General features: G+C 60.5%; 1 protein-coding gene across 1 annotated transcript; it reads left to right on the top strand.

Moving 5' to 3' along the window:
• Window positions 1–1,282: 1,282 nt before the first annotated feature.
• On the top strand, window positions 1,283–20,315 carry VOLCADRAFT_120343 (uncharacterized protein; the record flags this gene model as incomplete). The annotated part of the gene is made up of 27 exons (XM_002946832.1): window positions 1,283–1,368; window positions 1,957–2,217; window positions 2,649–2,736; window positions 3,923–4,068; window positions 4,359–4,616; window positions 4,921–5,027; window positions 5,760–5,951; window positions 6,223–6,382; window positions 6,739–6,843; window positions 7,355–7,586; window positions 7,990–8,127; window positions 8,714–8,826; window positions 9,875–10,144; window positions 10,360–10,440; window positions 10,692–10,844; window positions 11,375–11,564; window positions 12,135–12,262; window positions 12,755–13,050; window positions 13,328–13,400; window positions 13,458–13,550; window positions 14,053–14,295; window positions 14,622–14,936; window positions 15,075–15,377; window positions 15,701–15,877; window positions 16,272–16,488; window positions 16,806–17,435; window positions 17,704–20,315. Exons 1-27 carry the CDS (start codon window positions 1,330–1,332, stop codon window positions 20,313–20,315), a joined length of 7,620 nt encoding a protein of 2,539 aa, XP_002946878.1. The 5' UTR covers window positions 1,283–1,329.
• Between the last annotated feature and the right edge of the window lie 1,328 nt (window positions 20,316–21,643).

The raw sequence follows: 21,643 nt of genomic DNA, 5'->3' as shown, positions 1-21,643 counted from the left end.
TCAAGCCGTCCTGGCGCTGCCTTGCCTCTTCCACGGAGCGCGCCTCTTCGCAACGGCACCGCCGCGACGCCGGGGGAGCGGCTGCAGCCTGCTGGGTCCCGCAGCGCACAGCGCCGCTGCCGCAGAGCGCACAGCGCCACCGCAGCGGCAGCGGCAGCGGCCGCACCAGAGCCACGAGCATCACCAGGTTTCCCCTGATACGAGACAGCGTTGTTGCCGGTTTTCAGGGAATTGCAAAGGCGGTCATGTCCACGTCCGTGACCGCTGTGACTCATCGGACTATGAAGATGGCAGCGCTGGTGACGGCATCCACCCGGAGGACCTGGAGGAAGGGCATCCGCTGCTGCCGGCGCAACCGGACAGCAGGTGGGCGCAATCCGAGGTGTTGCACCGGGCTCCCGCCACCGTGGCGCCAGCGGCGGCAGCTGGTGTCCCTGGGCCTCCCGGAAGCGGCGACGGAGCTTCAGCGGCGGCGGCGGTGGCAGGGTCCACCCCAACGGCGACGTGTAGTGCTGCAGTTGCAGCTAGAGAAGGGTGCAGGGAGTATGACGCAGCCGCCGTCGACGTGGCTTGCGGAGCTAGTGGTGGCCGTGGCGGTGGTGAGGGAGGAGGAGATGGGGGGGGCAATGGGGCCTACTTCTGGCGGCAGCTGGGGCCGCTTCTGCGGAGGGGAGACGTGGTGCTGTTCTTGGTTACCACTACGGTCATGGGCTACGGCTTCGGAACGATTGACTCCTTTTTGTGAGTGTACGACTGTTGGGGGGGCGGGCCGGGGAAATTACATGTTTCAGTGTTCACATGCAATGTGTTTTTGTTGAGGGGGAGGAAATACTGGGGCAGGAGGATCTGGGGAGGTATCGGAAGGGTGTGTGTGTATGTATGTGTGTGAGTGTGCGTGAGAGGAGGTCATGGGGCCCGCAGGGTGGGGTGAAGCGGGTGGAGGAGGAGGAGGAGGGTGGGGCAGGCGAGCGAGGGGGTGAGGGGGTGTGCCTGGCCTGCACGGCGGATGCGGGTTATGGTCGACGACGATGGGAGGTTGTGGGTGCGGGTTTTAGGGTTTTGGGTCGTATGGGATGGGAGGCTGGGGGGGAGGTTGGGTTGTATGTATGTGTTAGGTTACTGAGGAGGCGGCCGGCCACCTGGCGGGCACCACGGGTTTTAGATAATTGCGCAGCTGCGGCCGCGCTGGTCAGCTCCCTACGCCGCTTGAGGCCATGATCCTTCCCTGCACATACCTTCCCGACGCCTCAAGCTACTCACACCCTTTCACACATCTCCCCAGTGTGTCTTGCGGCGTGGGGGCTGCGCAGGTTCCTGTACCTGGGGGAGATGGGCGCCACGGGGACGCTGATGGGCCTTACGCTGACGGTAAGGCCGCATGGCGCCAACCACCCCACCCCAACCCCCCCCCGGCCGCGGTGCTCACGATGTCCAAAGGAGCCGCCTTGGAAGGTCCTTTTAGGGGGCTCTTTTGGGCTGCTGCTTACATGCGCTTCGGCTTTGCTTTATAAGAACTGTTGTATTAAGCTGTATCATGTGAAATCCATTTCGTGATGGTGGTGTGAATTCTAGACTTTAGATTTCTCTCTTTCGACTGCACGCTTCCCAGCTGTGCTTTGGCAAACGCGATCCCCGTGCCAACCACACCCCCGTGCTCTACAGCCTCCTCCTACACATGCATGTCCTCGCATGTCCTCTTCCGCCTCCTCCACGTCCCCGTCCTCCTCGTCCTCCTTCTCGTCGGTATAGCCGGAATGGGCCGCCGTACCGGGATCAGTCGCGGGCCGCCGGCCGCCACCTGCCGCCTGCATTCGCCGTTAGGACCCGCAGATTGCATGCCGCCCCCCTGTGCGGCCCCGCGGCGCTATTTATCTGTCCATCTGTCCATCTGTCCGCCCACTAACCGCTCACCCTCCAAACCCGGCTTCTCCCGTGGCCGTGTGATCACCCCGCCAGATTACATGCGCTGCGGAAGTGCCTGCCTTCCAGCTGCAAGACCGACTACTCGACAGCTGGGGCGTCCCTGCCGTACTGGATCTGGTGCAGGCGGTGTACGTGGTACGGCTGGCGCTGTACGCTGCGCTGCCGTACGCGGGTAATGTGATGTGGGTCCTGCCGGTGGAGGTGCTGCACGGCATTACCTTTGCATGCGGCTGGGGCGCGGGAACCGTGAACTGCAAGCTGCTGGCACCTCCGGAGATGGCGGCGACGCTGCAGGTGCGGGGGAGTGGTGTTAATTAAACGATGTTAGCGGCGGGCAGGAACTGGCGAGGAGGGCGGTGGCGCATGGCGTGTGGCGGAGTGCGGCAGAGGTTGGGGGCTTTGGGTTGTGAGTGGTGCAGCGAAGGTTTGGGCGGGCGTTAGTGCGGGTTGCGCGGGCAGCTGGGCCGGGACGGAAGGAGTAGGCATAGAGTCGGGTTAGCGATAAGTCGACTGCTTCGGGGCATGTGCGTGTGCAATGGGTCAGGATTGCTTTGCCTCGTTGTGGGTTCTGTTGGGGTAAACGTGGATTTGAACCGGGAATTGCGAACTGGGGCTTGCCTTGCCTTGCCTTGCATGCCACGTGGCGCTGTTCAACTATTGGTTCTCATGATAATAACGATGCCTATACGAACCAATGGTATGCTGCGTCCTGTTTACGCGCGCAGGGAGCGTTCCAAGGTCTCTACTTTGGCTTGGGCTACGGGCTGGGGTCACTTGTGGGCGGTTGGCAGGGAACGAAGTTGGGTTGGCAGGGTATGTTTGCTTTGGCGGCGGTCACGATGCTGAGTTTTTGGATGTGCACCGTTGCCGCTCGGCGGGTGCTGAGAGCTCTTCGGCCTCCGGCAAGCAACACCGTGGAGAAGGGCATTGAACTAGCACATGCCCTGAATACGTATTGAGTGTGTATATTAAACAAATGGCCCGCCGCATGCTTTCAAGGTTTAGATTCCGCATTTATTGCAAGATTCGTCAGTAGTTGGTTATGATTATAGAGTATTTGTGACGGGTTGTCACTTGTACGAATGTGTTTCGGAGGTTGATATGCCTTGCTACTGGAAGAATATGGTGTACTTTCAGCTTTTGATGCTTGTGGGGTATGGTTTTGCTGTCTTGGTCTTCACCTATGATGCCGATTTTGAGTCTCGTTCGTTCACCGAAACGCTCGTGTAGAGTTACAATATGCACGCAGGATGAATGCACCAAACAATGACTTCTATGCAATTAAATAAACAAAAACTGTAATAAATCACACGTGCAGCCCTTGGATCGTAGCATATCGTTTTATGTACTCAGCGCGCTCACGATTGTGTTATGCAGACCGTTTGCGGGCCAGGTTAACGGGACGCAGATCATCACAGTATACGTAGTCCATGCTGTAGCTTAAGAAGGCGTATTTGCCGGCTGAACCGGACGTCATGGCGTCGGAGGACGAAGACGCCTATGAGGAACCCGCTGCGTAAGCAGTGCAGGGTCACGTTCTGTTTTGGTCTCTCTGCCAGTCACATGGGATTCCGCGCCGACGTTTTGCAGCGGTGTCCAAAGCCCTCAACACGTAGCTACTGAATAGACAGCTTGCGTCGTGGGTCAGTCTCCAGAACCTGTTACGGGGAGTGCCCCTTTTGCAGTCTGCAGACGCGATGACGGGGGCTCGCCTAAAGTTTTGCGTCCATACCGGCTAAGACTGGGCCATCGCACCCCAATGCCGCTGACGCCTTATACGCAGGGACGAAGACGACCGTGACGAAGACTACGTCGCAAGTAAGGCATCCGAGTTGCTGATTGGCCTCCCCCGTAGGCGGGGTGTGTTAGTCGGGCAGCAGCACAGTCACGGGACCAGCGCAACTCTTCGCGGGCCGCGAAACCCCGGCAGGAGGGTTTCAAACACCGTGTGTAACCCATGCACCGTGCAGAACCCGCTTCTCCTCCTCTGCGCCCGCAGATGATGATGACGATAACGGTGCCGACGATGACGATGATGACGACGACGATGATGATGACGCATCAGAAGAGGCTCCGCCGCGGCGCAGGAAGGCTGCTGCGCCTGCTCGAACGCGGGCCAGGCGCAGCACTCGCAGTAGCAAGTCGGTGGGTCCAGTTGATCTGGGGATGTGGGCCCCGGGGGAAAGAGGAAGCCGCCTTGGATCCCTACGATTCTATTTGAAAAGAAAATCTAGATCTAGCGACGGAAGGCGACTTGCATCGTTTGCTGCCGTGCGGCAGCTGCCAGCCGCGGTGCGAAGTCGCATGTCGCTTGTTTTGCTGAGGCGGTGCACACTATTGCAGCATTATATCGGTTATGGAAGCTAATGATCCACTCCCACGCCCTTCCTTCGCTCTCCTCACCGCCTGCGCTTGGCCACATATCGCTTGAGCAGTACAAGGACGAGTCAGATGAGGATGTAGACATGAATGACGACGACGACGAGGAGGAGGAGGAGGAGGAAGACGATGACGACGACGATGCCGGCGACGATGATGAGGATGATGATGAGGATGAGGAAGACGGCGGTGATGAGGACGATGATGACGAGGAGGACTATGCGCCGCGGAAGCGGCGGTCGCGGGCAATGTCAGCTTCGGCAGCGGCGCGGCCTCGGCGGCAGGCGGCTCAGCAGGCGAAAGCACGGCTCAGGGTAGGGGTAGGGGTAGGGTAGCATGCCAACCTGTCTGCATCCTCAGCGGCGACCCACCTGCACTGGAGCCGCCGTACAGTGTCGTACAGTGGCACGTGTGATGTTACAGCGGGTCACAGCCGAGCTGCAGAGCGGCAAAACAGGCCGCGAGACAATGCCGAATTGCGGTACTTGGCTATGATAGTGGCGCTGGTTGCCACCGCGGGGGCCACCGCGCGTTTCCAGAATGCACTGCAGATTTTCTCTCTCCAGCTCTGTGCGCGAGCGTGTGTTTGGTGTGTTTTGGTGACCTCCTCCCCCGCAGCAGGACAGCGTTGAGGATGACGATGAGGAGATAGCGCGAGCTATTGACCGGCAGATTAACGGGTTGAGAGCTCGTCCACGCAGGGTGAGAGTGTGTGTGCTTACGCGGTGAGGAATTGGGACATCATTAAAAATTAGTTTGGGCGTGTTTTTTTGGGGGGAGGTAAGGGTGGTTGTCAAGGGGGAAAAGGCAAGGAGGAGCGCTTTGAGAGCTTTGACGGAGTGGCCACTCTGTGGCTGCTTTGTGTGGCTCCGTTGGATCTTCTTTGAGTCTTTCGCTTGCGGCGGTCACTCGACTGGGTTGCGCCTACCTGCGAAAATAGGTGCCTGCACACGCATGCGAGCATGCAGAGGCGTATGCGCGCGGGAAAGGGATCTTTCTCTGGAGCCCTAACGTGGGTTACGACAGCCCAATCCCCAAAGGGTGCTGATTCGTGTTCGTCCTTTACCACCGCTAAGCAGCAACAACGCAACAACATCGGGAGTAGAAGCAGAAGACGGGTGACGGGTTACATCTGCATCCCATGAAATATGCATACAACGGACTGCTTGGTCAGTGGTACGGCATCACCGGGCCAGCAACGGTGCACGGGTGGCACAAGTGCTGGGTTGCGTTTGTTGGGCTAACGTTTCATGGCATGAAATGGTCATGATTATGACACATTGCTGTCATGGCACGTAGGCCTCTGTGACGGCGTTTGAGGAGCGAGCGACGAGTCCCCGCGCCGGGGGCCGGCGAGGGGGGTCGTCATCAAGACAGAGCTCCGCGCCGCCAGCTGGCGGCCGGTCAAGTAGCGGCAGCCGCCGCCGCGCGCCGCCGTGCCGTACCAGCCAACGCAGCGTCGCCAAGGTGGTGTCGTACGCGGAGAGTGACGACGATGATGACGACGATGAGGGCGGCGGCGGCGGCGGGGGTGGCCGTGGTGGCGGGCGGGGTGGAGGTGGCGGCAAGGCGAAGGAGGCTCTGTCGGCGTTTGAGGACCCCGACGAGGATGAGGTGGAGGATGAAATTGACAAGGTCCTGGCGCACAGGTACAGAGAACTTAAGGGACGGAGGGTTGCGGGGCGGGGGGGGTGCGTTGTGCGTTGTGTGTTGTGGTAGCAGGGATGTCCTTCCGTGGCGTTACTGGGACAACCATGCACATGCACATGCACATGCACCTCCCTTTGAGCTGGGGGCACCGAGTCCCCGCACTTCGAGTCCCCTCCCCTCCCTTGGGCCTCGTGTGCGGTTCTTCCTGGACGTGGGAAACACATATCATGTCGTACCTTGTCGGACCACGTCGTATGCTTGTGCATGCAGGGAGTCTGAGACGCTGTCCCCCGTGGCCGGTGACCCTTGGGCCAGTCGGGAGTTTTATATCAAGTGGAAGCGTTACAGCTACATCCACTGCAGCTGGGACAGCCGGGCGGTTCTGGAGCATCTGCGGGGCTACAAGCGGGTGCTCATTTACATCAAAAGGGTGAGGAAATACGGGTTAATTGAGACAGACGGACTGACGGACAAACAGTTGGATAGGACAGTGTGCACCCCCCGGCCCAATCCCTTCCCCCTCCCCCACCTCCGGTCCACGCTGGGCATCTGCACTCGCGCCAGGGCATACCGTTTGCCAATTCCCTTGAAATGGCAAGTACCCGCGCTAGCCTCCAAACCTTTTACCCCTCCCCTTAAACTGGGGTTTTGTCAGCTTGGAGCTTTGGACGCCAAGAGCTCATTCCTTGTTTCCTTGCATATGGTGCATGTTTCCCTTGCCTATGTATTCCTTTAGGGTTTCTTACACGTCCACATGACCCCCCCCCTTCTGTTTTACCCCTCCAGGTTGATGATGTCGAGGAGGGCCGTCGTGGATTCAGTCGTGAGGAGCAGGAGATGCAGGACGTGGAGAGGGAGATGGAGGCGCAGCTCAACCAGCAACACATGCAGGTATAGGGGAGGGGAGGGGAGGTGGTTCAACCAGGGGGGAATCAGGGGGGGGGTGAGGGAGTGCGAAGGAAGGTGGAGGGGAGAGCTAGAGGAAAGAACATAAGCCCTGGGATGGCTTCCCCCCCCCCCCCCGGCTGTGAAATGGCGATGAGTGCCCAAGGTGGTGCGGTGGCCGTGGGGCATAGTAGTGGTGAAAGAAGCGGAGGAGGAATAGGAGGAGGAGGAGGTTGGTGCGGATTGTTTGGTGACAGCAGAAGAGTGTGCCGCGGCGTAAATGTCGCTTGAGGGCTTCAGCTGAAAAGGTGCACAGCTAGGGGTGCGCGGACTGGCAACGGGCGGGGTGGGGTGGCTCCCACCCCTTCATAGTGTCATCAGCTGTTTGGCTGCTTTACTGGACCTCATCCCCCAGAACAACCCACGCCATTTACACCTCACCCAACCCACCTCAGACCTCACCAAACCCACCTCACCCAGCCCAATCCACCTCATCCCCGCACTCAATTTATCGCAGGTTGAGCGGGTCCTGGCTGAGAAGCAGGCCTGTGTGTATTGCTCTCCCCCGGACGAGAAGGAGGATGAGGCGGAGGGGGCCCGGGGCAGTGTGGGGCCCCCCGGACAGCGACGTAGGGAGCTGGAGGCGGCGGATGTGGAGATGGTCAACGTCACCAAGTACCTGGTCAAATGGGAGGGACTGCCGTACGCGGAATGCACCTGGGAGACGGTCAATGACGTCATCAAAGCAGGTAGGTAGGCGGGAGGTGCTGCGGGGGGTGGGTGGGTGGGCAGGGAGTTGGGGAGGGAAGGCGGGCCAGGTGTGGGTTTGCCACGGGGCCTCACCCCAGGTGAACCTCAGCCTCAGCGTCAGCACAAGAAGGGGCAGGCGGAGGTGGGGGGAAGGGATGGGACCCAAGAGGGCAACCAAGGGAACCTCAACCCCACCTCCCCGGGGTGCCGCTCCTTCCCCCCTTCTGCGCCTCCATCAGCCTGTGCTGCTACGACGTCTTGTCGTTGCCTGCACTTGTACTGCTGTACTAACATTTTATAGAACTTTCACTGACTGCAGATATTTAAATGAAGCAATCCGGCCCGTTTTGTATGTATGTCTGTACGTTGTGTGTGTAATGTGTGTAATAACCGGCATCGCAGGCGGCAGCACCCAGATCGATTTGTACCTGCAACGGGAGCAGCGGCTGCTGGAGCCGGGTCGCTCTGTGGACGTGGCTCGCAAGCAGTTCAAGATCAAGGGCACACGGGCCTTGGAGAAGCAGCCCGAGTACCTGAGAGGTGGGTGATTGGGGGCGTGTGAGGGGGCGCTGCGTCCGGGGGGAAGGGACGGAAGGAAGGGGGGGGGGGCGGGAGTCTATCCGGGGCGAGCAAGGCAGGGGGCATGCCAGCGGGAGAGGAGAGCAGCAAGTCTTGAGGACATGTCACTTTACCGTGGTCTGTGGCACAAGGGCAATGTGGGTGATATGTATGTGGCGGTGTGGTAAAGTTTCCTGACTTTACCCTCAACCTCACCCTCACCTTTGCATTAGGTTTTTAGATTGATAATCCTTTCCCCATCCCCCCCTTCACGTCCCGTTCACCCTGGTCCCCATTTGCTGTCCTGCCCCACGTTGACTGCCCTCTTTCCCTCCCCCCATCCCTTCCCCTCTGCTTGTCGATATAAAATGTCCTTCACGTCATGGGTCTTTACTTGCGGAACCATGGGTCGCTCGCTGACTTCATCGGTTAGGACTCACTCCCTAGGGGCAGTTTCGAACTTTGGAGCTGGCAGCTCGTTAGTGATTTCCTTGATTTGAATCAATCCCCGCCCTCACAGCCCTCACTCCCCCCCCATTCCTCCCCATGGCCCTCCCCGACCCCGCAGGCGGCACTCTCCGCGACTACCAGATGGAAAGCCTTAACTGGATGATCTACAGCTGGTCGGAGAACCGGAACATCATTCTGGCGGATGAGATGGGGCTGGGGAAGACAGTGCAGGTGGGGGGGGTCGGGGTCGGGGTCGGGGGGAATGGAGGGGTGGAGGGGCTGTGTGAATGCTGTATGGATGGGCCCATGGGTCACGGTATGTATGTATGTGTTGATGTGGTGTGATGTGTTGGGGTTGCGGGGCCCGGTCCCCCTATCACCCCTAATGCCCCCCTATCACCCCACCTCGTTTCGCAATCTAGCTGGCCACATCGCCGCCATGACTACTATTCAAGCCATTACTGGTCAGTAACCCACAAAGATATAACCTGCAGCATCTGTGTCTAATCCTGGAGTATCCGTGGATCTCTGGTATCTGTTTTAAGCGTCAGTGGTTCGTCGTACCACCTCACCCCATCCCACTTCTTTGGGGCAGTACCTGGAGGGACTGTGAGCAGTTTGCGCCGTTGCGCTGGACTCGTACGGCAGTCGGTGCTTGGGGCGGATGTACGGCAGAGGGAACTTAAAGTACTGCAGAACGTACTGTGTGCGTAACGCCAATTGTTGGTAGGAAACGTCATACGTTGCGGGGACGAAAAACGTTCGTTTCCCACCCTATCAACTGTCTCTTTCCCCTCATCTAGCCGTCATCCAACAACCCCACCGCAAGCGGCCATACATCGTACATCAGCGCGAACGAGTAAATTCCCGTCCGTGAAAAAAGAAAAAAGAAATAAACCTCTGAAAGGGTGACGTAGAATTCACAAGAGAAGCACCACCATCACCACCACCCCCACGTGGTCGGGTGGCTGCCATCAACGCCACCCGCCATTCGCACGCTCCCACTCTGCAGCACTCTGCAACATTGCGGCCCCGCGGTCCTCCTTTGACTTATGCATGACCTGATCTCCGTCCCCACCCACCCACCCACCCCAGCACACCACCACACACACAGCCACACACACAGCCACACGCACATACAGCCACCCTACAGTTCCGCAGTGTGTGTCCTTCGCCTGGCCGCCGTTTGGGTGTGTTTGTCCTTGTCCTTTTCTAGCCCCCACCCCACCCCACCCCACCCCTCTGCTCTCTCCCCCTTCTCCACCCCCCCACCCCGCAGTGTGTGTCCTTCGTGGGCTACCTGGCTGAGGCGCTCCAGATCCGCGGCCCCTTCCTGGTGGTGGTGCCGCTGTCCACCGTGCCCAACTGGATACGGGAGTTCAGGCGCTGGGTGCCCTTTGTCAACGCGGTGGTGTACGTGGGGGACTCCCGGTCGCGGGAGGTGCTGCGAGCCTACGAGTGCGACCCGGCATCCCATCACAAGTCCAGTAGACCGCACAAGTTTGAGGTGCTGCTGACCACGTATGAGCTTATATTGAAAGACGCGCAGGTGCGAGTAGGGGAGGGGAGGGGGAGGGGGAGAGGCGAAAGCTGGACCCCCTGATAAAATCCGCTGCTTGTGCAGCTGCTACTGCTGCTGCTACTGCCATTCCGCTGCTCCGGCTGATGCCCATTCTGTTGCTCTACGTGTATTCCCCCCAATCTGCATCTTGCTGACGTAAATAACCGCCTTTCCGTCATGGCTACGTGCATACCTACGTACAGATATTGTCCCGTATTAAGTGGGCTTATCTGCTGGTGGACGAGGCGCACCGACTTAAAAACGCCGAGTCGGCGCTGTACCAGGTGAGAGTGAGAGTGTGTGTTGGAGGGGAAAGGTGGGGGGAAACAAGGTCTATGTGCGTGTGTGTCTGTGTGCATGTATGTTTCTGCGCTTTGGGATCAATTAGTAATTTACGCTGTGCTTGTCTCTGGTCTTTTCATTGAACATAACACCCCCCCTGCCTACACCCACTCGAGCGGTTTCGTTTCTCCTTTTTCTGGACTCAACCTCCCGCCTTTGTCACCTCGTGCAAAATGTACGATTTGTCGTACAGGAGCTGATGGAATGGCATTTCAAGAACAAACTGTTGGTGACGGGCACTCCCCTTCAGAACAGCCTCAAGGAGCTCTGGGCGCTGCTGCACTTCCTGGACCCGGACAAGTTCCCCACCTGCGAGCGATTCGAGGCGGAATATTCGCTGGAGACGGTGAGGGGGACGAGAGAGACAGCGTTTGGAGGTGGCGGGGTGACTGAGTGGTCAGTCGGACCGGCTCTTGAACGCCCTGTCTGTTTAAGTTGATGTTCGTGTTGTCTCGGTTCCCTGTGGCTTTCTTTCTAGCTTTTTCTAGGTTTTTCCGCAAGCGATTGTTTTTTTTTACTTTTTTTTCCTGTTTTGGTGTTAGTGTGTGTCGTGTTGTGTGTGCTGTGTTGGCGTGTTGTGTCGTTTGTGCTTCGGTTCTCGCCAGGGCCCGCCTTGCCTTGCCTTGCCTTGCCTTGCCCTGCCTTGCAGCTAGATAGCAGCACCCCGCCGGCCGCCCTTAGCCTTCAAAAGGGGGCCCCGCCGGCCCCGGTCCCCACCTTTATACTACTAATCACCCCGCTTCCCTCCACCCACACCCCAAGCCCCCACCCGCCCATCGCCTTTGTTCCTTCCCGCCGCCTCTGGATGTGTTTGTTTTTCCACCATCGATTATTGTTGTTGTTGACGTTGACGTTGACGTTATCGTCGACCCGCAGGCTGACAGCGTGTCGGGGTTGCATGGCGTGTTGCGGCCCCACCTGCTTCGCCGTGTGATCAAAGACGTGGAGAAGTCCCTGCCGCCCAAGAACGAGCGCATCCTCAGAGTGGACATGACGCCGCTGCAGAAGCAGTACTACAAGTGGATTCTCACGCGGAACTTCAAGGAGCTCAACAAGGGTTCGTTGGGTGGGGGGGAAGGGGGGGAAAGAGGGGGAGGGGAGGGGAGGGGGATTGGGGGGCACTGGGGGGATAGGTGGATTAGGTAGGAGGGAGAGGTATTATGTGGAAAAGTTGAAAAGCTAAAAACAAAAATGGCCAAGTCCGCACGGCCTTGACCTATAGTGCTGCTTAGAAGGGATGTTGCTGCTGCCGAACCAGAGATGTCGTAGCGAGGGGGGGTAGGGAAGGAGGGGGGGAGATCAGATGGGAGATTGGGGAATTGTGGTAAAAGGGTATTTTTTTGAGAGGGTTTTCCAGCGCCTGATGGTAGGTCTTTTTCGTGTCGTAATAAACCCAACAACAAGCTCCCATAATTTAAAAAGTATTAAATTTTTTATTAACCGAAATTGATCTCGAAGTCAAGCCTCCGTATCGCCGCACACCCAATTACGGTCTCCTCCACATCCACTAAACCCACACACCGCGAGATACACATACAGACAAACACAGACGCACACATACAGACACACACGCAGACACACGCACACACACACACACAGACGGTGTGTATTTATTTCCCACTCCCACTCGGTTCAGGCTCCCACGGCGGCGGCCACGTGTCCCTCCTCAACATCATTGGCGAGCTCAAGAAGTGCTGCAACCACCCTTTTCTGTTCGAGTCCGCGGAGGAGAACTACCGGGGCTCGGAGGACGACAAGTCGGCGGTGGACCGACTGATCGTAACCAGCGGCAAGATGGTGCTGCTGGACAAGCTGCTCAGGCGACTGAAACAGACGGGGCACAGGGTGCTCATTTTCTCGCAGGCAGGGGCACACGGGGTGGATTGGGGATTTTGGGGGGAGAGGGGGAAAACGTAGTGGGGAAGCCGGGGGTTCGAGGGTTTTAGATTTTTTCCCCTGGGTTTTAGGGTTTTAGGACGGCAGGCGAGAGGAATCTAAGGGATAGGAGCCTGGGGTAAGGCGCGAGCTAAACCGTGTGTGTTTGCGGCTCTCGGCTGCTTAGGAGGGGGCAGAGGCCCCTCTAGCGCCCCGCTCCCGTCCGCGGGAGAGAGGAGCTTAGGCGGTCTTTCCGTTGGGGCTGGGCAGCAGCCCCTGGCCAGTGTCGTCAGGCCTAACCTTCACACACCCGAACACGCACACACTCATGTGATATGCACACAGTGGACCCCCCTTCCACACCCAAATCCAAACTCGCAGATGGTCCGCGTGTTGGACATCATCAGCGACTACATGCGGCACCGCGGGTTCACCCACCAGCGCCTGGACGGCTCCACCCCCGCAGCCGCCCGCCACGCGGCCATGGAGCACTTCAACCGGCCGGAGTCACCCGACTTTGCCTTTCTGCTGTCCACTCGCGCCGGTGGTCTGGGCATCAACCTGGCCACCGCCGACACCGTCATCATCTTTGACAGCGACTGGAACCCGCAGAACGACCTGCAGGCCATGTCGCGAGCGCACCGCATCGGACAAACTGAGACCGTCAACATTTACCGGTAAGAAAAACAGTAGTAGCAGTACAGCAGTAGCAGTACAAGCAGTAGCAGTAGCAGGAATATAGGTAGTGGTAGCACTATACCTCCACCCTTCACCCAAACCACATACACAAACACATACACACATCCGCGCACGTTTGTCGCTCAGCAACTTGCACGGAACATCACACACCTGTTGTAACACAACGAACTCGTACGACGCCTGAAACCCGCGTCCCCCCGCCCCTCCCTGCCCCGCCCCCCCCCCCCCCCCCGCCCCCCACTTCTAAATCCCCAGCTTCGTGACCAGCGGCAGTGTGGAGGAGGACATCCTGGAGCGAGCCAAACGTAAGATGGTGTTGGACCACCTGGTGATTCAGCGCATGGACACATCGGGTCGTACCATTTTGGATCCGGCGGCGGGGAAGGCGGGCGCGAGTGCCAAGCAGATGTTTGGGAAGGACGAGTTGGCGGCCATTCTGAGGTTTGGTGCGGAGGACCTCTTCAAGCAGGCCCCGGAGGTGGGTGGGACCCGATGGGGGAGATGGAGGGGAAGGTGGGGTTGGGGGAAATTAGGGGGGGGTGTATGGGGTGGGTGAGAGTTGGTGTGTATGTGTGTGTGGAGTTTTGTAGAGGTGGGTGAGTCTCGGGAATCCTCCCGAGATTGTCCTTTTTTGGCGTTGTTGTATTATTAGGTGCCACCCAGGGTTAATATTGTCTATTATCATCTTTACCTTCTTCTCTGCCTGCCGCATTCCCGTTTTGTTGTAGGCTCTGGCGCTTGGGGTTCTGCTATAGACGTCGGCCGTTTTGATTTCGAGTGACTTGCGTTTGTGCGTCTTGTGCGTCTTTGTTTTTGCTCTTGTAACGGTTGCGTCTATTTCCCTTTGTCTATTTCCTTCCACAACCACTTTCGGATTCTTGGAGCTCCTCGACTTCCTTGACCTTCTGAATGAAGCTGCTGTGCAACCACCACCTGCTGTGCAACCACCACCTGCTGTGCAACCACCACCTGCTGTGCAGGACGACTCAAATGCCGCTGAGCGAGTTCGTTCCGCGCTTTACGAAGACGACATTGACGCCATATTGGAGCGTGCCGAGGTGGTGGACACCCGCGCCCTGGCGGCGGCAGGGGCGGAGGAGAACGCGGCGGCGGCGGCGGAGCTGCTGTCCTCCTTCAACGTGGCCACCTTCAAGAACGAGGAGGACGATGCGGCGTTCTGGTCCAAGCTCATTCCGCCTTCGGAGCGGCCCAAGGAGGAGGAGGTAAGGGGTGTGTGAGGGCGTGGGGTGAGGGAGTAGTGCTAAAAGGGGGGAAAAGGGGGAGTGTGTGTGATATGAGAGTTAATCGGGGCGATTGGAGTGGCGGGAGAGGTCACGCTGGATTGGTGAGCCTGGGGTTGGGCGAGGGGTTTTCGGGTTTTAGGAGGTGAGACACGTGTATGCAAGGGAATGGGTTTTAGAGTTTTTAGGTCTTATTTACCTTTTATTGTTCTGCATCTTCCCTTTTCGTTCACTTTAAGCGTATCTATCCACTCTTGACGTATCATCCGCCCGCCGCCGGGTGATTCCCGGTGGTTACTCTTCTCCAGGAGGACCTGTTGCCTAGGTCGGCTCGCCGCGCGCTGGCGGCCGACTCGGACGATGATAACGGCGGTGGTGGTGGTGCTGGTGGCGGCGGGGCCGGCGGGCCGGGGGGATTAGGTGGTCGTAGGGCGGGGGGAGGGGCCGGTGGCGGGGGGAGGGGGGGTCGTGGAGGTGGAGGGGCTCGTGGCGGCGGCGGCGGTCGCTCCAAGCCCGGAGCCGCTTCCGGTGGCTTGGAGCCGGGCCCGCCTGTGGACGGTGCTGCTCTGCGCGTGGACGAATGGATTGTGGAGGTGGATAAGGAGGGGATACCGCTGATGAAGGTACGGATTGGGGTGGGTTGAAAGTGATGTGGGGGGATGCGAGTATGTGCGTTTGTGTATGCTTTGTCTGGTACATGGTTTGTACTGCTTGTACGGTAACTTCCCCCCTTCCCCCTGGTTCCTCCTCTCCTGTTGCAGTTGCTTCAACATCTCAACCCCCCTAGCCCAACTAACAAAGTAACGAACCAACCGGCCAACGAACCGCAGGAGGATGGCAGTGAGCCTGAGTCGCGTAGCCTGAGTCGCCGGGACGCGGCCGCTTTTGTACGTGCCGTACGGCGGTACGGCCGTCGCGAGCGCCTTGCTGACGTGGCTTCCGAGGTTGGTCGCTCCCTTGAGGAGTCTAGCGCGGGTCAGCGGCTGTCGCTGTGGCACTCGCTGATGGACGGGTGCAGGGCGGCGGTGCAGAGGACCACGGAGGAGCTCAAGGAGGATGCCAAGGTGGGGTTTGGCGGGGTGGGTTGGGGTGGGGGGTGGGGTGGGGATAGGGGGTGGGGATGGGGGTGGGGGTGGGGATGGGGTGTGTGTGTGGAAGCACCTCTCTTGTCGTGCTTTGGACTTGCAGACGCATTCTTCCTCTGTTGACCTCGTCCTCCTCCTCCGATGTCTTCCACCGCCTGATGTTTTCCAGTCTTACGTTTTCCCGCCGCCCCAACATTGTGATGCACCTTCCTCTCTCCGCTATTGCTGCTGCTGATCGGCTGCTCGGCTGCTCGGCTGCTGGCCATCCCCTGATGATGCTGGTGGTGGTGTGTTGGCGGGAGGGGGTGCAGGACGCCATTTTGGATTTCTTTGGCGTGAGTGTGAAGGCCGCCGAGCTGCTCGCTGTGTGCTCCTGCTTGCGGCTGCTGGCTAAGAAGGTGGCGGCGGCCCGGGAGCCCGCGGTGCAGCACTTCCGACTGGACGCCACCAGCCAGCTGACTGTACCGAAATGGGGGAAGGTGGGTTACTGGGTCGGGGGGGGGAGGTGTGTATGTGCGTGTGTGTGTGTGTGTGTGTGTTTTGGGGGAGGGGTGGAAAGGGTATGGTGATTTAGTGGTAGTATGGGGGGGGGGGCGGGGGGCTCGCGCGGCAGCTTTGTCGTCAGAGGGGTGGGAGTACTACACCGCACCACGTGAATATACTCGGCGTACGGCGTTTACAAGAGCACCATAATGTTTTCCTTTAACTTGCCGCGATTGATTGATTATGGCGGTTTGTGTGATGGCTTTCGCCTTGCCGGGGCCGCAGCCGCCGTGGCGCCGTTTTCCCTCCTTTCCTCCTTTCCTCCTGAGCGATAACCCTTGCTTTGGCCCCCGTGTGGTTGACCCCCCCCCCTCCCCCCTCCGCTCACAGACCATCAACTGGACCAGCCGTGAGGACGCCCTGTTGCTGCTGGGGGTGCACTTGTACGGCATGGGTCACTGGGATCGCGTGGCGGCGGATGAGGCGCTTCGACCCCACCTGGCGGATAAGCTGGCGGGGGCGGTGGGCGGCGCGGCGGCGGCACGGGAGCGGGAGCGGGACGATGCGGCGGCGGGAAAGGACGGCATGGGCATCGGCTTGCCGAAGGGTGAGCGCGTGAGCACATCGCTACTGCTCACCCACCACCACCATCACCACCACCACCACCACCACCAACAACAACAACACTACAACCCTTGCAACTGCCTTGTGCCCCATCATCTTAACTGCCTTTATCGCCACAGCTCCCTGTGCTCCGTAAGCGCCTACGCTTTTCATGCCGTACGTCGGCACTTGTTTCTTTGCCTTTTGCATAATGTGAATCCCCTGCTTTCAACACCCTCCTTGACAAGGTGTTGCGAACAGCCTGATGGCGCACTTGCCTGGTGTCCGTCCCCACAACCTGCCCCCTGTTCCCGTACTCAGCTTCGCATCTGGAGACCCGCGCTCTGGGGCTGCTCAGGAAGATGCATGCGGTACACAAGGCAGCCACTGCACCGCCCGTAAGGCGGCCAGCGGCTGGGGCAGCCGCAAGGAAAAAAGGAATCGCAGCGGCGGCGGTGGCCGCAGCCGCCGGAGGCAGCGGCGGCGGCGGTGCCGGAGGCGCCCAGGCGCCCGTCCATCCGCCGCCACCGCACGATCGTGACGGCGGCCGAGCGGACGGCGCCACGGCGGCTGGAGTAGTGCCGGGACCTGTACGAGAACGGGAGCGGGAGCTTCCGCCCGCACTTGCGCCGCCGGCGGCAGCTGCGCCAGCAGCGGGTCGGGATCCATGTGCTGTCGGCGTGGTGAATGGTGCCGCCGCCGCTAGCGCTCCGGGAGGGGCAGCAGCGGGGGGGGGTGCAGGGGGAGGAGCTGGAGGTCATGCGGCCGGCGGCAAGCGGAAGGCCGGGGGAGGCAGCGTGGCCGCCGCCGACGCGGCTGCACCGGGCGGGGCAGCGGCGGCCGCGGGGCCGTCGGAGAAGCGGCCGCGAATGGACGCCCGAGTGGGCGTATCCGCGGAGCCCAAGGCGGTAACGACGGCGGCGAATACGGCAGCGGCGGCGCCTGCTGCAGGTGGGAACCGTGGTGGTGGGCCCCATGCTGGGGAACCCCCGGCCGAGGCCAAATCCTAGGTGTCCTAAGCTCCAGGAGGGAGGGGTCGCATAATAGTGGGTAGTTGTAGAACTGCGTGGCTGAATGAGCGTGCTTCACCTACAGACACTGCGCCACCGCATGGCCTTGCGGGTGGGGAAGGTATTGCTTTTAGTGTTGGGCAGCGTAGAAATATCACTCTGTGTGAGTTACCATATCTATTTCCTTCCCGCCTGCCCCGGCCCCCTAGACGGACCCGTGGGTCGCGAGGAGCTCAAGACGCTCCTTGAGCCCGCCATGTCCGATATCCGCAAGCTGCGGAAGCTGCAGGACGGGTCTATTACGGACAAGTCTGTCATTGTGCAGAACACCAAGCTCTATCTGACGGCCATCGGGGGCCACATAGAGCGGGTCATGTCGGTGAGGGGACCCAACGTGAGCAAGAAGCTGTGGGACCTAGCGGCCCGCAACATTGGCAACGGCAAGACGGGTGCGGAGCTTCGGCAACTGCACACCCGCATCCAGCAATCCCAACAGCAGCAGCAGTCGGCCCAGCCACAGCCGCAGAAGCACCAGCAGCAGCAGAAGCCGCCACCTCCGCATTCCGGGCAGGTTGAGCTGCGATCGCCGCGGCATGAGCGGGAGGCAGCGGCGGCAGCGACGCAAGGGGGACCCGGACTCAGGTCGCCGAAGCCGAAGCCGAAGGCGTCGCCGCCGGCGGTGCCGTCCGCTGCGCCGCCTCTGTCCCAAAGACCATCGGCGTCTCGATCCGTGGCCGTCAGTACGACACCATTGCCGCCATTGCCGCCGCTGTCTGGGACAGCAGCGGCAGCACATCCATCACCACCGCCGCCACCACATCCGCCCCAGGGCTATCAGGCATCTCGGCGGCATCCTTCGGAGCCGCTTGCAACTTCACACCATGCAGTCGTGGCAGCAGCAGCAGCAGCAGTAGCACCCGCTGGGCCCACCATGCACCATCGGCAACACTCCGCCTCGCCGCCGGGGCCTGCATCTCCTCTCAGCCCTCCGCCCCCAGCGCTCCCGCCGCCCATGCCTCCACCAGCCGCGCCCCCGCCACCAGCGCCGCCGCCGCTGCCACCCATGCCACCACCTGCACCGCCGCCGCCCTTGCCACTGCCCATACCACCGCCCGCACCACCGCCTGGGGGGCCCCCACCGCTGCATCCCTCGTACCACCCTCATCTCCATCGTCACCCTCACCATCATCACCAGCACCTCCATGCTCATCACCACAACTTCAACCACCTCCACCCGCCTACCTCGCGGGTGCCCCCGCCGCAGCTGCTGCTGCCAGGCGACATGGCAATACAGTTCCCCGGGCTGGGGTCAGGACTTAGTAGCCAGGCAGGGGAGCCTTCCAGCGGTGGGGACCTTTGTCACGTGTCGCCGCCTGGCCCATGTTTTGGTGCCGGTGGCGGCGCTGTCTCACCCCCCGTGACCCGCTGGCCGCCGGAGTTGTCGCCGACCGCCATTGCCGTGGCGGCACCATCAGCATCAACAGCAGTGGGGACAACGGCAGTGGCAGGCGTGGATATGCCGCAGGAGCTGGGGTTTCACACGTTGCCGCCGTCGCTGCCACCGCAGCAGCCGGCACCACAGCCACCACCGCCGCCACAGCAGCAGCAGCCGCAGATCGCGTCGCCGCCTGGATTACGGGATGCCGTGGGCGGCAGCGGTGGGGAGTGTGGCGGGATGGAGCTGTCGCCGCGGGACTGCCGTGGCGGCGGCGTTAGCGCTGGCGGCCAGCCCCCGCCGCCGCCGCAGCGCAACAGCGCTGAAGCCCCGGACACGCGTTGGGATCGAGATCCACGGGATCCACGTGATCGAGACAGGGGTAGGGATCGAGATCGGGATCGAGATCCACGGGATGGTCGAGGATCCGACCCCGGGCGATCCGCCCACCACGAAGACCGGGATCGAGATCGCGGCGGCGGCAGCAGCGGTGGCGGCGGCGGCAACGGTGGTGGCGCACGAGAGTGGCGGGAACGGGAGCGGGATCGTCGTACGAGCCGGAGCCGCAGCCGCGAACGGGAACGGGAACGAGATTTTCGATCTAGAGAGTACGACAGGGATCGAGACGGGCGAGATCCACCACGCGATCGTCGTGATCGTGACGTCAGAGATCGCGACCGAGACCAACGTCGTGACCCACGGGACCGCGATTGGGACCGTGACCGGGATCGGGACCGAGATACGGCCCGTGGGCGGGACAACCGCGACCACCGAGAGTTCGACCGCGACCGCGACCGTGGGCGGCCCCTTCGCGGCGCTCATTATGAGGACCGAGGCCGAGATTATGGCGGCGACCGCGCGCGCGACGTCCGTGACCGCAGCCGGGAGAGGGAGCGGGAGCGTCGGGACCGGAGTCGGAGTCGTAGCCGGGATCGGAGATGCCGCAGCCGCAGCCGAAGCAGGGGGCGGGAGCGCGGTCGAGGTGAGCGGGAGCGGGACCGAATCAGGCGGAGCCGCAGTACCAGCAGGGATCGGTTCGACCGGGAGCGGGAGCGGGAGAGAGACGAACCCGCGGGTCGAAGCGGTGGCGGCGGCGGCAATGGACTGTCCCGAGGCGCTTCCTTTGGGCCCACTGGCGGCGGCGGTGGACATGGCGGCTTGGCTGGTGGGGGTCCGGGCCTGCGCGGCGGCGGCGGCAGCAGTGGCGGCGCACTGGCGGCGGGGGCGCTGGCCTCTGGGCCGACTCCCCTCGGGGACAACGCTAGTGTACCGCCGGGCAGTCATCTTGGGGGCGGCGGTGTGGCAGCTGCGCCTCTACCGCCACCTCAGACGTTGCCCCCACCGCCGCCACCCTCATCTGCGGCCGCCCCACCCGGGCTGAGCTGATGAGCTGTCTAGGCTGTACGGAACTCCGAGTGGGTGACCGGCCCCTAGCTTGCCAGAGAGCTGGTGGCTTGTTGGCCATGTCCCAGCTTGTCGGCTGGCTGGCTACCTGTTCTGGTGGCGTAAGGGTGGACCCGGCAGGGGCCGGCTTAGCGGAGCAGGTTGTGGCAGTGGCGGTGGCAGTGGTGGTGTAGTGGGAAGGTCGTTGGGGACAGTATGCACGCGGTGGACATTCACGCGCAACAAGTTGTGGCTGAACAGGCCCCTGCCGTGGGTAGGAAGTAGATGTCAAGGATGTCGGGGCTCGCGCAGAGGGTTGAAGAGAGAACGATGGTGTACTGCGTTGTGAAGCGTTGGAAATAGGGATAGGGAGGGTCGTACTCGGATAATACGGGGTGGTTTCGGTACATGATGAAGCGCTGTCCGGCTGTACGGGAGAATTCTTGGGTCTCGAGTAAGGATAAGGAGGCAGACAGCAGATGCCCTGATGGCATGATATCGGAAGAGGACGTCCTTACGTTCCTTTTTAAAGTTGTGGCCCTGGAAGGCGGGTCCGCCTCAATTAGGGGGCCCATCCCGAATGGCAGTTTCTTGTTGCGCTCTTGCATACCCTTTTTGCCCCATGCCCCGTGCTGCGTGAACCAATAATTAAGCCCCAGCAAAGGGCATCCCCTTGCAGCACTGACGATGTCCGTGTGGGATGTGTTTCGTACGGCACGTGTTTCTCGGCCTTGGATGTGGGGACCCTGACCTTAAGCAGGTTGATCAAGGTCGCCTTGTGCAGGACATATACAGGGGATGAGGACTGGACAATCTGAATGTTGTAGAGCTCTTCCTTTTTAAAACTGAAGTTTGCTTACAGTATTGGTTTGTAGCAATCTTGATGGATTGGAAAGAAATATGCATGGGCGCCCAGGTCGCGTAGATATGCGAAGGTGAAAGGACATTGAGATGTTACATCATCTCGCCTTGCCGTACTGTGGATTTTCCTCGTCTTAAAGCGGATCACTTGTGTTGTGGGCAGGTTTGCAGCGGTCAGATTGTGGCTGGCGGCGAAGTTGTCTAATTCTAGTGGGTTTCTTTACGTCTTTTTGTTTGATCTGTTTTGTTTTTCAGTCGCGACAAGCGGGAAAGGTAGCACGTACTTGCCTGCATCTTCTTATCCGATATAGCTTCTTATAGTGGGGCGAGTGATCCGGACGCAGTGTGTTTGTTGGGATGACAGAGGCGCCTACTTGGGATTGTTCAGGCCTGAAGCATTGCAGCGCGAGCAGAGGGGAGACGAGGAGGAGTTCCAGTCCAGCAGGCGAGCAGCAGTGTCGTGAGCAATC

This window comes from Volvox carteri (genome assembly GCF_000143455.1).
Source record: "Volvox carteri f. nagariensis unplaced genomic scaffold VOLCAscaffold_4, whole genome shotgun sequence".
NCBI classification, from domain to species: Eukaryota; Viridiplantae; Chlorophyta; class Chlorophyceae; order Chlamydomonadales; family Volvocaceae; genus Volvox; species Volvox carteri.
The sequence above is the reverse complement of the archived record's forward strand: the minus strand, read 5'-3'. Positions and strand labels throughout refer to the sequence as shown.